Source organism: Cibotium barometz, chromosome 18 (genome assembly GCF_041138505.1).
Source record: "Cibotium barometz isolate CiBa-2024 chromosome 18, ASM4113850v1, whole genome shotgun sequence".
NCBI classification, from domain to species: domain Eukaryota; kingdom Viridiplantae; phylum Streptophyta; class Polypodiopsida; order Cyatheales; family Cibotiaceae; genus Cibotium; species Cibotium barometz.
In genome coordinates, this window is record NC_141063.1 from 8,760,325 (window position 1) to 8,774,268 (window position 13,944).

At 40.8% G+C, this 13,944-nt stretch overlaps 1 protein-coding gene across 1 annotated transcript in view; it reads right to left on the bottom strand.

The window, feature by feature from the left end:
• Window positions 1–13,944, bottom strand: part of LOC147628884 (acyl-CoA thioesterase II) — a 57,218-nt gene that overhangs the window by 21,220 nt on the left and 22,054 nt on the right. Inside the window, exons 3-7 of the mRNA XM_086812056.1 lie at window positions 8,092–8,159; window positions 7,698–7,779; window positions 7,100–7,155; window positions 6,892–7,017; window positions 6,340–6,417 (exon numbers count right to left, since the gene is read on the bottom strand). Coding sequence (XP_086668182.1) covers window positions 6,340–6,417; window positions 6,892–7,017; window positions 7,100–7,155; window positions 7,698–7,779; window positions 8,092–8,159 — 410 coding nt within the window. The remainder of the gene's footprint in view (window positions 1–6,339; window positions 6,418–6,891; window positions 7,018–7,099; window positions 7,156–7,697; window positions 7,780–8,091; window positions 8,160–13,944) is intronic.

The window sequence follows — 13,944 nt, forward strand, 5'->3', positions numbered from 1 at the left end:
CTCAGAAGATAACCTTCTCTTTTTTAAGGTCTAATACTTCACCTCTTTTCAAGAGAGTACTTCTACTCTTGTATACTTGAACATGCTTATAATCATGATAGAAATCTTGTTTAAAGATTTCTAACCTTTCCTTTTGAATCAAACTTAAACAAGTCTTTAACTTGGAATAAGTTCTCTTTTATAAGTATTTCAATTAGAGAAACACTTCCTTTAGTAGAGAAATATTACTTCCTCGTTTATGTGCCCTTAAACTCCCTTTCTACGAGAGAGTATCTTTTTCTTTTAAGAACACCTACTATCCATGTAAGTGTCATTACACCATGCAGATTTGACATGGTGTTGAACGTTATGTTACCCTTAGAGCAATGAGGTTGGCTTTAACACCTTCTTCTAAGATGAATACTTTATTCTGGTTGATGCTAAACATAAGGACAAACCAATATGATTATGTCCACCAACTTTGCATATGTCTTTGATTAGAGGCTTGTATGCAGTTAATGACTTTTCATTGCTCTTTTTTAATTCTGGAGTGTCATGATCACTCAGAAGCTTTACCTGGTTAACATTAACACACACTTGTATACACTAACTAGAACCAATCTTACGGATAACCTCCTTTCCGTGAGACACAATTTCCAAATAAGGTTGTTCTCTTTTAGTACCTTACGTACTAGATGACCGACCTTACGTACTAGTTGACCGACCTTGCATACCATAAGCAATGAAGAGTAAAGTAACCATTTACTCCCTTGGTCAATTCCTTTTACTTCTCGACCGTCGACTCAATCGAGAAACTCTTTTGGATGAGACAACCTCAACCTTGCTCGGTCAACTCCTTTCGATTCGTACATTGGCATAGCATACATCACTAGGCGTTCCATTCCACCTAGTTGCTCCCAAGCACCTTGAGTAACAACCGATCATTAACACTAGACCTTGCCTTTTAAAAGTTTGGACGTCCCTGAATTTGAATCTAGGCAATAACTTCTTTTTCGTTTACACTGCAATAAGTGAAACAATGTCCACATAGACATTTCTTTTTATTGGTAGACCTTTTTCAAGCAACTTATTTGCTTGATAACCTTTATTCATATATAGAAACAATTATAAGGTTCCCTGTACCATGTCTATCATTATGGAATCCACAAGCATAACCACTCCTAATTATACCTCTTTAATATGGTCAACTTTTCTTTTCACAAATGAGTACGTCTCATTACTTTCTTTTACAAGCACATACTTATACCTTTACGATGTGGCCGAAGCAGACATCACTTTATTATATCACCACCATGAGAATTTACAGTCTTTCCTCTTTTCCAAGAATTTACACTTTTATTTAAGATAGACATGCCGCTTTTACCAGGCATTAACTATCTTTACCGTCTCGAATCAACATTGGTAACAATGTTTTGTTCATGACCCAAAGTGGTACTTTTCAATGAGTCATACCTTTAAACGAATCTAAAAAGATTACGGTTGAGACACCATGACCATTTATTAAGATTAAACTTTGTAAATGAAGCTACCTAATAATAGATGTGAATTGTACTCCATTATGAGCCAACTCACATAAATCAAGATCAAACACTTCAGTTATTACCAACCTTTAAGCGCTTGTACACAACATAAACACTAAAAGAATTCAACCTTAAAGTGCTTGTATGTGCAATACATAAACATCAACATTTATCTTTAGATAACCTTTTGAACTCGATGAAAAATCAATGATCAAAGAAATATCTCCTTAAGTAACAAACTTCTTCGGAAAGGTAAGACCTCATTGGAATCTATTCGTACTAAGCACATGACACATAACTTTTGATATTGAAGTTTGTTCTAACTAATAACAAACACAAACTGTGTTTGCTCAATAGGTTAGCTACATAACATTGTGAAAGACCCTCGACCATAAATTTCCAAAGGAATATGATCGACACAATAGGATCTTATGATACAAATTCACAAACCAACTTATTTGATGTGAACTCAACATAATATAACACAAACATACACATGATATGAATAAAAATAGTTAAACTTTAGGGCCAACAACTCTGTCCCTTCGCATCCACATGGAACTAAAATTTACGAGGAAAACCCAATTGCATTGGTTTCTCATTTTTGCAAAAGCTCGTTTAGCAAGGATACTACACTATGACATGTAGACTATGACTCAAATAAGTTGCTTGGGCATAAATCAAAGCCTTGAAAACCAAGTCCTCGACTGAACTCTCAAGTAGTTCGAAATTTGTCAACACAATACATAAAGAGAGTAGGGGAAAATTTCTTGTCCATAACTTTTCAGTCCTATGTCAGTAGTGCACCCTTAACTCCATAAAAAACATCAACTATTGATTATCACTAGTACTTTACTAGTAAACAAACTTAACTGGTGTTCTTACACCCACTAGTCAACCGTATTGAAACATGTGACCAATATCCTTCATACAGTTGATGTAAGCATGCAAAAATTAAACATATCTATGCTTCTAATCGCATGCTAAAAACACATAATATTAAACTTCAATCTCATGCATGATCCATACATGCATGCTTATGTAGATGTTCACTTGTAAAAACTCAAATGTCCACACAAGGGCAATACCAGAGTAACTAGAGCAAGAAGCTCACATATTCGAGTGTGAAACACACTAGACCCATACATCCCAAGCCCATCATACTCAAACACATACATCATGAGTGTAAAATACGTACAAGGCCTTCTGCATGTAATGGTTCAGACTTTGATGAAAAAAGATTCTTCCCGTGCCCATCAACCATATAGCATAAAGTGCACTGTGTGTGACTACGCGCACAAATCATCCTAAGTCTCTCAACTTGGTCGTCGTGAAAAACTCTATCCGATTTTCAGCACTAGCGCTTTCAAAAAAGTTTTCTTTTTTCCTTTTTTGAACAAAGCCATCTGAAATTCTTCCTTATGTATCAAGCCATCGTCAACCAAAGAGCTGCTTATTTGCTTGAAAAGCTCATATAGGACCTCCACTTCACTAACACTAAATGAGTTCTCTGTTGTAAGATCGACAAGGTTTTCATACCCTGAGAGCTGTTTTTTGGGGCTTGGATTTGAAGCAGCCCATGTAACATGATAGCATGACTCAGCACACATTATCTGGCTTTTATTAGAAAAGCATGTGCTCCCTTGTTGCTGTATCTAGATTCTAAAACCCTTATTCCATTGCAAAATGTCAGCTTCCTTGATCACATCCCCATTCTCCATATGTAAAAACTTCACCCCTCCCTTATCTACTAACTTAGCTGGGACTCTGAATTTCTGTAACCCCTTGTCATAGACAGCTGGGATGCTCCTATGAAAGTGTTCCATACAAGCCCCGGAATCTGGGAAGATGCCATATGGGATGACGATGAGCTGAGGTCTGGAAGAGCCCAACAACACACACGAATCTGGTCTCGCTGGAGATAACGGCAAAGAACGCTATGCATACAAGAGAGAGAGAGAGAGAGAGAGAGAGAGAGAGAGAGAGAGACTTCCTCTTCTCATGGCCTGTATGCGCCATCGGTGTTGCTCTGCCCACCCATGACTGTTGTCTTTGGGTTGAATTGGAACATCTGATTCCGACTCGGCGGATCAGATTAAGGTGGGGCCTGGATTTTGGCTTCAGATTGCTCACCTGATTGGCGGGGAGAGTATCTGGATCAACTCAGTGCGCCACAGCAATATGCAGACCGTTGGCAACAATAAAAAGCCACTCCAGTGCCACTCCTCCAGATCTAGATATACCATGCCAATAACAACAACTTGATCATCGTCAATAACAAAATGCACGGACAACAACTGTGGATGAAGTAGGAACACTATCACCAACCACTGCTGATCCGACTACTCCTCTGACTTAGTCTGCATGCCCCACCACCCGTTGGCTTTTGGTTCTGAATCATCCTTGATGGTGCTATTGCCCGATCATCCCTACTGGATCTGGTTGATCGAGATGATCAAGCTCGTTGGTGTTGCTTTCCACATAAGATTGAGCTTCAGACACCGACACACCAACACGAACTCGGTGTCATCCAACATGAACAATAGTAGTGCAGATTATGGATCTTCAACGTTGGATCAGACGTGTTTGGCCTAATTGATGACATCGCCAGCAACTACATGATAATTCGTCTCACTACCAGGGGATTCATGCTTAAGGTTGCTTCATTCTCAATTTAGAGCGACTAAAAAGAGTCTACATAGACTCCTTTTATAATAATAATAATAAAATCCTTGCTCATGAAAAGTAAAAGTTATTCCATCTTTTGTCCAAGAGACTACTCAAAGTTTGATAATCAAAACTTCAAACTTTCCTTTGTTTTTCCAAAGAGAAACCATATCACAATTGCCAAAAATATGGCTATGGCTATTCAAGTTTCGAATCAAAATAATATAGCAAAAAGATGAAGGAGAGCACCTTATCCTCTTACTAAAAAGAGCAAAAGATAACTTATCCATTCGTTGTGTTCATCTCTCGAGAAGCAAGAAGAGTCCCCTGAGATTAAACGCTAGCTCTGATACCAATGTAATGCTCCTTGCATTATAAGCTTGAGAACTTGTAAGACTAGAACCTTGATTCTCCACCCAACCATATCCCAAATAGTCCCTTAACTCATGGTTATATAGGCCTAAGTGGTGCATGACCTTCCAACTACAGTCCCTTGACCTTTCATTGGTGGCTAGACATTGCCTTTTCCTTGTCCAATGCCTCTTCAACTACCCTTGTGTCCCTTGGGCTTCCATTGTGCACCATCTACTTCCCTTTTTACTTTAACTTTAATGCCTATCATGGGTATATAGGCCTAAGTGGTGCATGACCTTCCAACTTCAGCCCCTTGACCTTTCATTGGCTAGACATTACCTTTTCCTTGTCTACTGTCTCTTTAACTACCCCTGTGTCCCTTGCGCTTCCATTGTGCACCATCTACTTTCCTTTTTACTTAACTTTAATGCCTATCAACCATTGCTTAGATATTTCCTATTTGAAATCCCCTGAACCTTATTTATATGCAACCTTTTACATATAAATAATCTTTCCTAGTCTTACCTTTTAGTGCTACTTGTCAGTCTCATAGCATCCCGGAGTTTGGATCGGTGATTGAACAAGAGTAGATGTTGCTTTCAATTCTAAAGTATCTATAGATGTTCAGAGTTAGGGTTGGAGGCTACACCAACAGTGTAGAGAGATCCAGTAGACCTTAGTCTTCGAGTTTGCTACAACGGTGGATAAGGTGGTTTCCACCACCGTAGCAATATTAGAAGTTCTAGCAACATCAAAAGTTCTGGCAATATCAAAAGTTCACGATCAGGTGTTAGAAGAAGAATTTTCCACCCGATCAATGGTATATACAAAAGACTTTGTGTCAATAACCACCAAAAAGGTTGAGAAAGAGCTTTCACCAAAGAATGCTTATGGGATGACCTAATGTAAGAGGATGAGTTTTTGGATTCATCGGAATTATCGAACAAAATTCACATTGTACTTGTTGCACTCCCTAGGGACAACTCTGCGGGAAACATAGACCTTCGTTAAAGACGTGGCACACTAGACGACTTCGATGCACCTTTATAAAGAGAGACAGAATCTAAACATGCTTAAAAAGAAGATTAAGGAGATAACTAACATGCTTAATTAGTTAATCAACTCATTAATCAAAACATAATTGAAAAAATTGGTTATGGTTACCTTGATTAGGTTAATCTCTCCCTAGAGTGAGGGAGAGAGAATGAAAATTTTTGTATCTCTTCCTGGAAATGGTATGCTTTTTCTCTACCCTTCCCTTCCTTTTATAGATGAGGAGGCCTCTTTGGAGGAACCAGCTTAGACTTGGTCAGAATTGGACAAGAAACAGGAACCAAAATGGCCAATTTGGGGTCTAATTGGCTCACATGCTTGGAACTTCGAAAATATCCCATTATCTAAGGCCACTACATATTTTTTAAAATTTCAGTGTTGTGATATGCAGTAGGTTAGGTTAAGAGAATCAAGTCTTCCACCATCATTCTCTTTCCTATCTTTCTATTCTCTATATATCTTCAGTTTTGTGTTTCAAATTAATTTTAAGAATCGTGCATCCATTAGTGTTATTTTGACAAAAAAACCACTGTATATTACTGATTAAAAAACAATATTCATCACTTCTGCAAGCCAGAGGATTTTTTTTGTCGCTTGTGAGTTGAAAGCCCAACCGACATGCTTTTATGACTTTAACTGAGCAACTGAACCTGGAAAATTTATACAAGCCACCAAAGAGGAGAAACTGCAAACAGGAAACTTTTATAGCATTATGATACACTGTTGATCTCATCGTTTAAGATACCTGTCCAAGAAGTTGTCCACCAAAAACATGTCCAGATGTTGAGGTACCAGGTAGGGTAATTGCTCGATACAGGTCCACCTTTAAAACATCACATCAGTTTAAGAATCCACAAGCTCACCTAATTAAGTAAACCTATTATAAACATAACCATGGTCATTTATATGCAAAAATAAGGTGTGTTAGTACCACACTGTGGACACATAAAGAAAAGAGCTGAATGGCAGAAAATGAAACATGCATACCAGCCTATCAAATGTATGTATATACGTAAATATGTAGGTATGTAGGTATGTGCCTACATACATACATGCATAAATATGTATGTAAGTATGTGTAGGTATGTACATATGTATGTATGTATGTGCGTACGTACGAAGTATATGTGCACAAGTATGTGTAGGTATGTATGTATGTACGTGTGTACGTACGTAAGTAAATGTGCACAAGTGCGTGCACGTGCTTGTACAAGTGTGCATGCCTGCCTTTGCACATGCATTTTTGAACCTTTTTCAGACAAACTTTATTAATCATCAAAAAGGATGCAAATCATACCTCAAGGCTTTCCAATTGCAAAATTTTCTCCACCATGGCAATACCGCTGTGCTCCCTCTCCAAACACCAAATTGATGCCGGTGAGAGCAAACTTGCTTTTTCATGGCCTAACACCAAGCATACTACCTAGAAATTATGAAAGATGTTAGTTGCAAACCCTAGAACCATGATTTACAGAGAAGCTCTGTTGAGGGTTCTGTAAAAGTACCTCACTTCTTGCAATGACATCGGCTCTGTGAGCATCTTTTACACGCCCAGCAGTAGCTGCCCATATGAAAAGCGTAAGTGCATCAATGAGTATCATCCAGTAATTGCTGGATTTTCAGATAATCCACCATAACTGAAAGGATCAACCATTTCAATTTATATATAAAGTTCTAACATAATGCAATGAGATGCAAAGCAACAACAAAACATCGGTGGATCTTGGATAATTCTGCATCACCTTTTGAGGAGCTTTCAAAGAACCGGGAGAAAAGGGTATAACAGATTATGCAATAGAATAAGGTTCTTTTTGTTAATGACATCATGGTTGTAATTGTGATTTTTATGTATGTATGTTGGACATGTGTAAATATGGTGTGGTGTGTGGTATGTATGTATGTATGTATGTGTTTGTCAAGTGATTTGAATGTATTAATATACCTACCTATGGATCAATGTATGTGTACGTGCATGCGTGCGTGTGTGTATTGATTTATGTGTGTGTGTGTGTGTGTGTGTGTGCGCGCACTTTCTGGAGTTTTTTTGCAAATACATCAGTGATCGTTTGAGGTGCATTAGTCTTGAGATGAAAGGTCACCCACCATGGCCAAAATAGTCACCCGGTTTTAAAAATGGCACTGTAGGACCAACAATGGCCTTTTCTGCAGTTGGGCTAACCTCAGCCTGCAAAAAGCCCACACAGATATTCTAGTGAATGCAAAAAATGTATATTTGCCATGAAAGAGATAACATAAACACCAAATACTGAAATATCCATCATCATGGCACCCATGAAATAAGCACTGAGCATTTAAAAAAGTCTCTATTACTGATTAATGAATGCATACATAAAGCGAAACTAAGTTAAATCCCATTCATGACATGCAAGCCATCTCGACACCTAGTTTGGCCCTTCCATGCTACCGTGGGGGTCCCTTTATTATTACACACCACTCTCACAAGAAAGATTGAAATGCTTTGATGTTGGATTCAAACCTCTCCTTTCCAGACAAAGTACAGCCCATCACCGATCTCCCCCTCTTGTGCAATCAAATCTCCAGGAGCTGAGAAAACGATAAATCATAGATTAGCAAAACATGGTAAAACAGGTGCAACAGAAAAGTTGGCAAACAAATCTTTAGTGGAGATGGACAAGACATATAAGATTGCATGGAACAGAAAGACTTATAGAAACTGGCAGGCTTATTAGAAACACTCCAATGACTGGGAGGAGTTTGCCTCTACCCCAACCAAGCTACTCCATAGCAATCCAATCAGGTATGGAAGAGAGCAGCAAATTGCATCTTTTCATGATAAAAGCGTGTTTAGTGCAGAATGTTCTAGAATCACGTATAGTAGTGCTGCAACCATCGTGCAAACTGAAACTAGAAAATACCGCAAATTTAGACCTAGGGGGACAACTATTGGCTGGAATATGGTTCCAAGTTGCCTACTGTGATGGGCTCTTCTGATCACTGGGGGTTGAGAGTCCAAAGAAAAAGGTTTGAGAAGCCTTTTAATAGGGTCACAAAGCACCTTACTGCTGATTGGACTATCAGGTCGGCAAGTGGGGCTTGCAAAAAAGGGTATGGGTACTGTCAATATAGTCTGCCTCCCTGCTGGTAATTTCTACTTACATAACAACCACTTTCCGCTACCCAACACGCATCCCAGGTCCCATTTTGGTGTCTAAAACTGGCAGACCTCTCCTGTACACCCTGCCCATGGAGAGGGCTGCCCTATCAGCCTCCCAAATCCCTCCTGATGGTGACCACTGAACGGTGTCATATTTGCCCCCATTAGAATTGCAAATGGCCTCAGCTACATGGCCTGCTAATAAGCTCTCAATGGCCACAATGACTCATCTAAAAACTAGCTCTAATCAAACAGTAAATCACACTTGCCGAGAAACATGGTATCCTTTGAATCACTGCATCACCTTCTTCTATGAGGCATAGTTGTTTCTCGTACCGTATGGTTCGTATGGTACGATATCGTACAGTATCGTACGGTACGATTTTTACTTTATTTTTTCCCCCAAAAAAATTTTTCCCTTGAAAAAAAAATTCCAAATGCTTTTAAAAAATATAGAAACCCTGCTTAACGAAGATCCCAAACGCTCGCAATACTTCGCAACTTTCGTGTCCACTCAGTATTCCATATGGAGTTGTTAAAGAACTAAAAAATCTGGCGAGGTAGACTGGTAGTGTACACTTGATTGGTAGGATGAGAGAATCTTGCTACATCACTTGGAGATCCCTAGTATAGGTAGGCTAGACAGTTAGATTCTCAAGTTATGTACGAGGGAGAAGATTTGGACATGGCCATTTTGATCTAGAGAGAACCTATCACCCTAGATGCACTGCTCGTATTTGTGCAAGGATGGTCCCTTAGTCATGAACGCTACACTGGGAGACCTTTGGTATTGCATTACCCATCCAGGTTCTTTTTTGGAGACAATCGGGAGATCCAACTGGGAGAGACATATATGCATGTTCTGGTTCCTCAAGCACTGTATACTCCTCCCCTCCCAACTTTCCCTCACATTCAAGGTTGAAGCTCCATAGGTTTAAGTGTAAAAAATAAAAACCGTATTTTATCGTACGGTATCCGAAAATTTCATATCGTACCAAAAATTCCCGTACGGTATCGTATTTTCGTACCGTGACAACCATGCTATGAGGTGCTTGTACCAATGTATTCAAAGCTTGTGCATGCTATCCATCCAAGCCGGGTAGTAGTAGTTTAAAACAAGTAATATTTATTTGTGATTTACTTACTTGAAAGGCATGTTAGATGGGACATTATGGCATCACTTGAGTGTAAGGCCAGGACAAGGATGTGCCTAATGGTTTTAAAAATGCATGCATGTGCACACATGCTAGATGGACAATGTATTGCCTTGGTGAGTATGCACTTGCCTTACAATGCTTTTAGGCACAAAAACAGGGCTGTGAATGTGGATGCATATGCATGCTTAGAATGGATGTTGTAGGTCTACAAGCTAAAACCAACACCTCTTGGAGATTACCATTAACAGTCAAGTTTTGCTCATTTCCTTTGGAGAAGAACCAAATCCAGACATAACACACTGCAAGATTGCACCAAATGTATGTGCCAATGACTGGGTACCTCCAACTTAAAGTCCACGTCACTAAGCTTCACAAGAATCTTCAATGGTGCTTTCTTCCTGGGCACCAACTTTCAGAAATTGCTTAAGCTTGAAGAGATTAAGTTAAGAGAAGCAGAACAAACGAAAGAAAGATTCTATTAGTGTCTACTAAAGACACAATGGGTCTGTGAGACCAGAAAGTGTGGGTCTATGAGACCAAAAAGTGTTACCTAAGTGCCATGTGTAAACTGAAGACCATAAACATGGAAATAAAAACAAAATAGACCCGCATCCTATGTGGGTCCTACATGTACAATTTAAAGGTCAATACAACCAGTGGTGCTCATCGTGTGTCCTCCTCCTCTTATGACAGGAGGCAATGTCCCCTACTCAAGGCGGGGGCACTCTATGTCACTAGAGGATGTCCTAGACCTGGAGCTGGCAGGAAGAATCTTAGAGGTCGGGGACATCTAGCTCTTTGAAGGGTTTGTGTCCAATCTCAGATAACTCAACACATACGAGGTGAAAGCGGGTCTGAGGTCCGAGGGACACTCTCCTAGCGGGTGGGGGTGTCCCATCCATGGTCTCTGTCACAAATAAAGAAGTGTGTGCACAGAAAACCTTATCCCATACATAATATCATGGCATAATACATAGCATCTGACAATACATAATCATGCTTTGAAACCACTGAAACAACAATATGAAAACCTACACAAAACACAGCACTAGGGACTGAAGTTGGACCAGCACACCCCCCCACTCCTCCTAGGTATCTTTATTACCAACAGAGTATTTCAATACAAGAGAACGGCTGCCAAAGTGTAAACACTCTTCAAGCTGGCACCAGATACATCAAGAATATGATAAAAACAAATCAAACAATTGCCAGAGACTTCAATCTCAGTCTTCCAAGTGCTCCTCGGGCACAGCCCTACTCTAGTACGTGATCACACCCTCTAGCAGTAGTGTTGTCCCAGATAACCAGCTGTTTGCCTTCGAATTTGTCGTGAAGAACCCTGCTGAAGTGGACTGAACAACACTGTTTTCAGCCCAGAAACTTGCTGTCCAGGTCACCTCAAGAGATGATATGGGTGCCCTATTGTTTGCCTTGAACCCTGAGCCATCGGAGAATCAAAACCCAGCCCAGAAACCTATTGTACAGCAGTCGACCAGCCTTGTAGAGAAGCCAGAAGTGGTCGTCTGCTTCAAGGGAGAGAGAGAGAGAAGAATCACTTTTTGTCTGTAACAACTATGGAGGCAAGCAACCAGCTATAAAGCAGCCCTCCAAGGAGTCGACCAGCCCTCGAGCTGTTGTGCATGCCAAACTAACACTTGTGTGAAGCCCTAGAGTGTTCCACTCCAAAAACAGCTGGAAAGGGGGGCGCCTAGCTGATTTTGGTTTCTCCTCCTAGAATAGGGACTCATGGAACTAATATTGCTTGTTGGGCTGCCCACCTTGAGTAATGGCCAAGTTTCATTATAAATTGGTCCTCTTGATGTGAACACTTTATAAACTGTCCGCCCAAACTTAAGTGTATGTGAACACTTTATAATTTGCAAGGTGGTTCCAAACGTAGTGAACGATACGTTTAGTACGTTTGGAAAATGTGCTGAAAAGATTCCAAACGTAGTGAACGTTGCCCCCGATATATATGTATACAAAATTTATAGTTTACTTATAAACTTTTGAAATATGAAGTTTGAAGATTCATCAATGAACATTAAAGCACTTACTAATACTATACAAACTTTATATTTCAAAATTCAAGCACAATACGAATAAAATTTCAGCCTATGTGTAGGGGTCCAGGAAGTGCAGCAAAGAAAGCCTTGTGGAGGAGAGAGAGAGAGAAATGAAATGAAATGTTATATTAACGTCTTCAAAAGGCCAAAGTGACCTATGAGACCAAAGTTACAACCATGTGACATCTAATACACTGTCTGGAAAAGGAAAGAAAGAACTGAAGGTAAGTATCTAGCCCTACAATACATCAGTAGGGAGCATCCAGAAGCAGCAACTAGGGAGAGTGGGAAGCTAATGCTACTAGTCAAAATGGGGTACATGAGTACATGGATACATGAATACATGAATATGGGGGAGTACAAGAGAGAGAGAGACTTGCAATGAGAGAGAGGTGAGACAGAGAGAGAAAGAGAGAGAGAGAGAGACTTGCCGAAGAGAAAGAAAGATTTTATTAACGTCTTCCAAAAGACCGAACTCGGCCTATGAGACAAATCAGTGTACCTGTGTGGGGTATCCTCTGTCATCCCAACAAAATGAAAAAGTATTGAACTAAAAAGCTGAATCTGGGTGTGCAATAAGTACAATGAGTGGGGGAGGGGATGGAGCTCTACTACTAGGAGAATGCAAAGCTATATGCATGGAGTATACAATCATGATATGCAACCTAGCTAGCTCCATCCTGTACCATACTGGGGGTATAAAATGGTATACATCAATGAAGGGGGTGTCCACAGCTCCCTGAAGAACATGCCTGGGTCTGCTCTGAAGCGAGCTAGTCACTCCGCACCCTCTCTGTGAAACTGAGCTCTGATCTCTGTCATCTCTCTCTGGTATAGGCGTGGTGTCCGAAAGCCAGGTGTCCTCTGTCTCCTGCGGGCTCTGAGTGTCTTTGCTCTCCAGAGAGTAATTCCCTGCTGTGTAGGGGCTGGGAGTGGGATGGATCTCTGAAAAAATGTAGTAATCTATGTTTGTTGTCCCCCCTCTGGAGCTGTCTGAGCCTGAAATGATGTCTCTTTGTGACGCTGTATGTCTAGAATGAATCTCCCCAGTATGCGCTGGTCTGCTGCCTCAAAGATCTGGCATAGGGAATGTGGCTGGTTTTCCTCCCAAGGTTCACAGTAAGACCCCCTTTGTGTGCAGAAATTATGGAGTGCATGTAGATGCTGCTGTAGACCTCCTGGAGACTCAGACACTAATACAATATCGTCAGCATAAAGCATAATATGAGATGCTCACCCTGTAGGCCCATATGGTCGGCGGCCCGTCCATGCTGTATGCGGCGGATAGCTTCCTTTACCATGGAGTGGGTAAAGAAGCTAGTTGTGGTAGGTTGAGGCTCCTATGGTTGAGGTATAGGTGGCTCCTGTGGGACGTGGTATAGGCCCTCTGCATATGTGTGCCATGTCTGTGGGTCTGCAATGGGTGTCGGTGTCCGAGGCTCTCTAAAGTGCCGCCATGAGATAGGGCTATCTCTACTCATGAAGAAATGGAAGATCTCTAGCTCCTGTATCTCTGCGAAGACCCGCCTTTTGCGGCAAGTAAGTCTCCTCATCTCTCTCCTCGACTCCTGCTCTATGATGGCTCCCAAGGCTCTCTGTATGCGGAGCCGTGGCACTCGTCATCATACCATATATTCTGGGGCATAATCCCAGATCTCGCAGGCTCTCCTGAGTGGACACAATGTGGGAAGCTCTGTAATGCAGCCGTGTGTAGGAGTGATGCCAGCTGGGCTGTAATGGTATCCATAGGTGCCAGGGGATCCATGAGTAGGAGCCCATCCTCTACTCTGCCAGTGTATATGTCTGCCATGTCATGTGTGAAGTAGATGGTAGTGTGTGGTGTGGGTATGTGGGGGGCTGGTGATACTGGTGATCCGGCTAGTGAAAATGCCAAGTATGTATGATCTGCCCCAATAGGACGAGGTGGGATGGAGAATGAGGTGACAAGTTGTGATGCCTCTAAAGACCCCATAATGTAGTCTACCACCGTG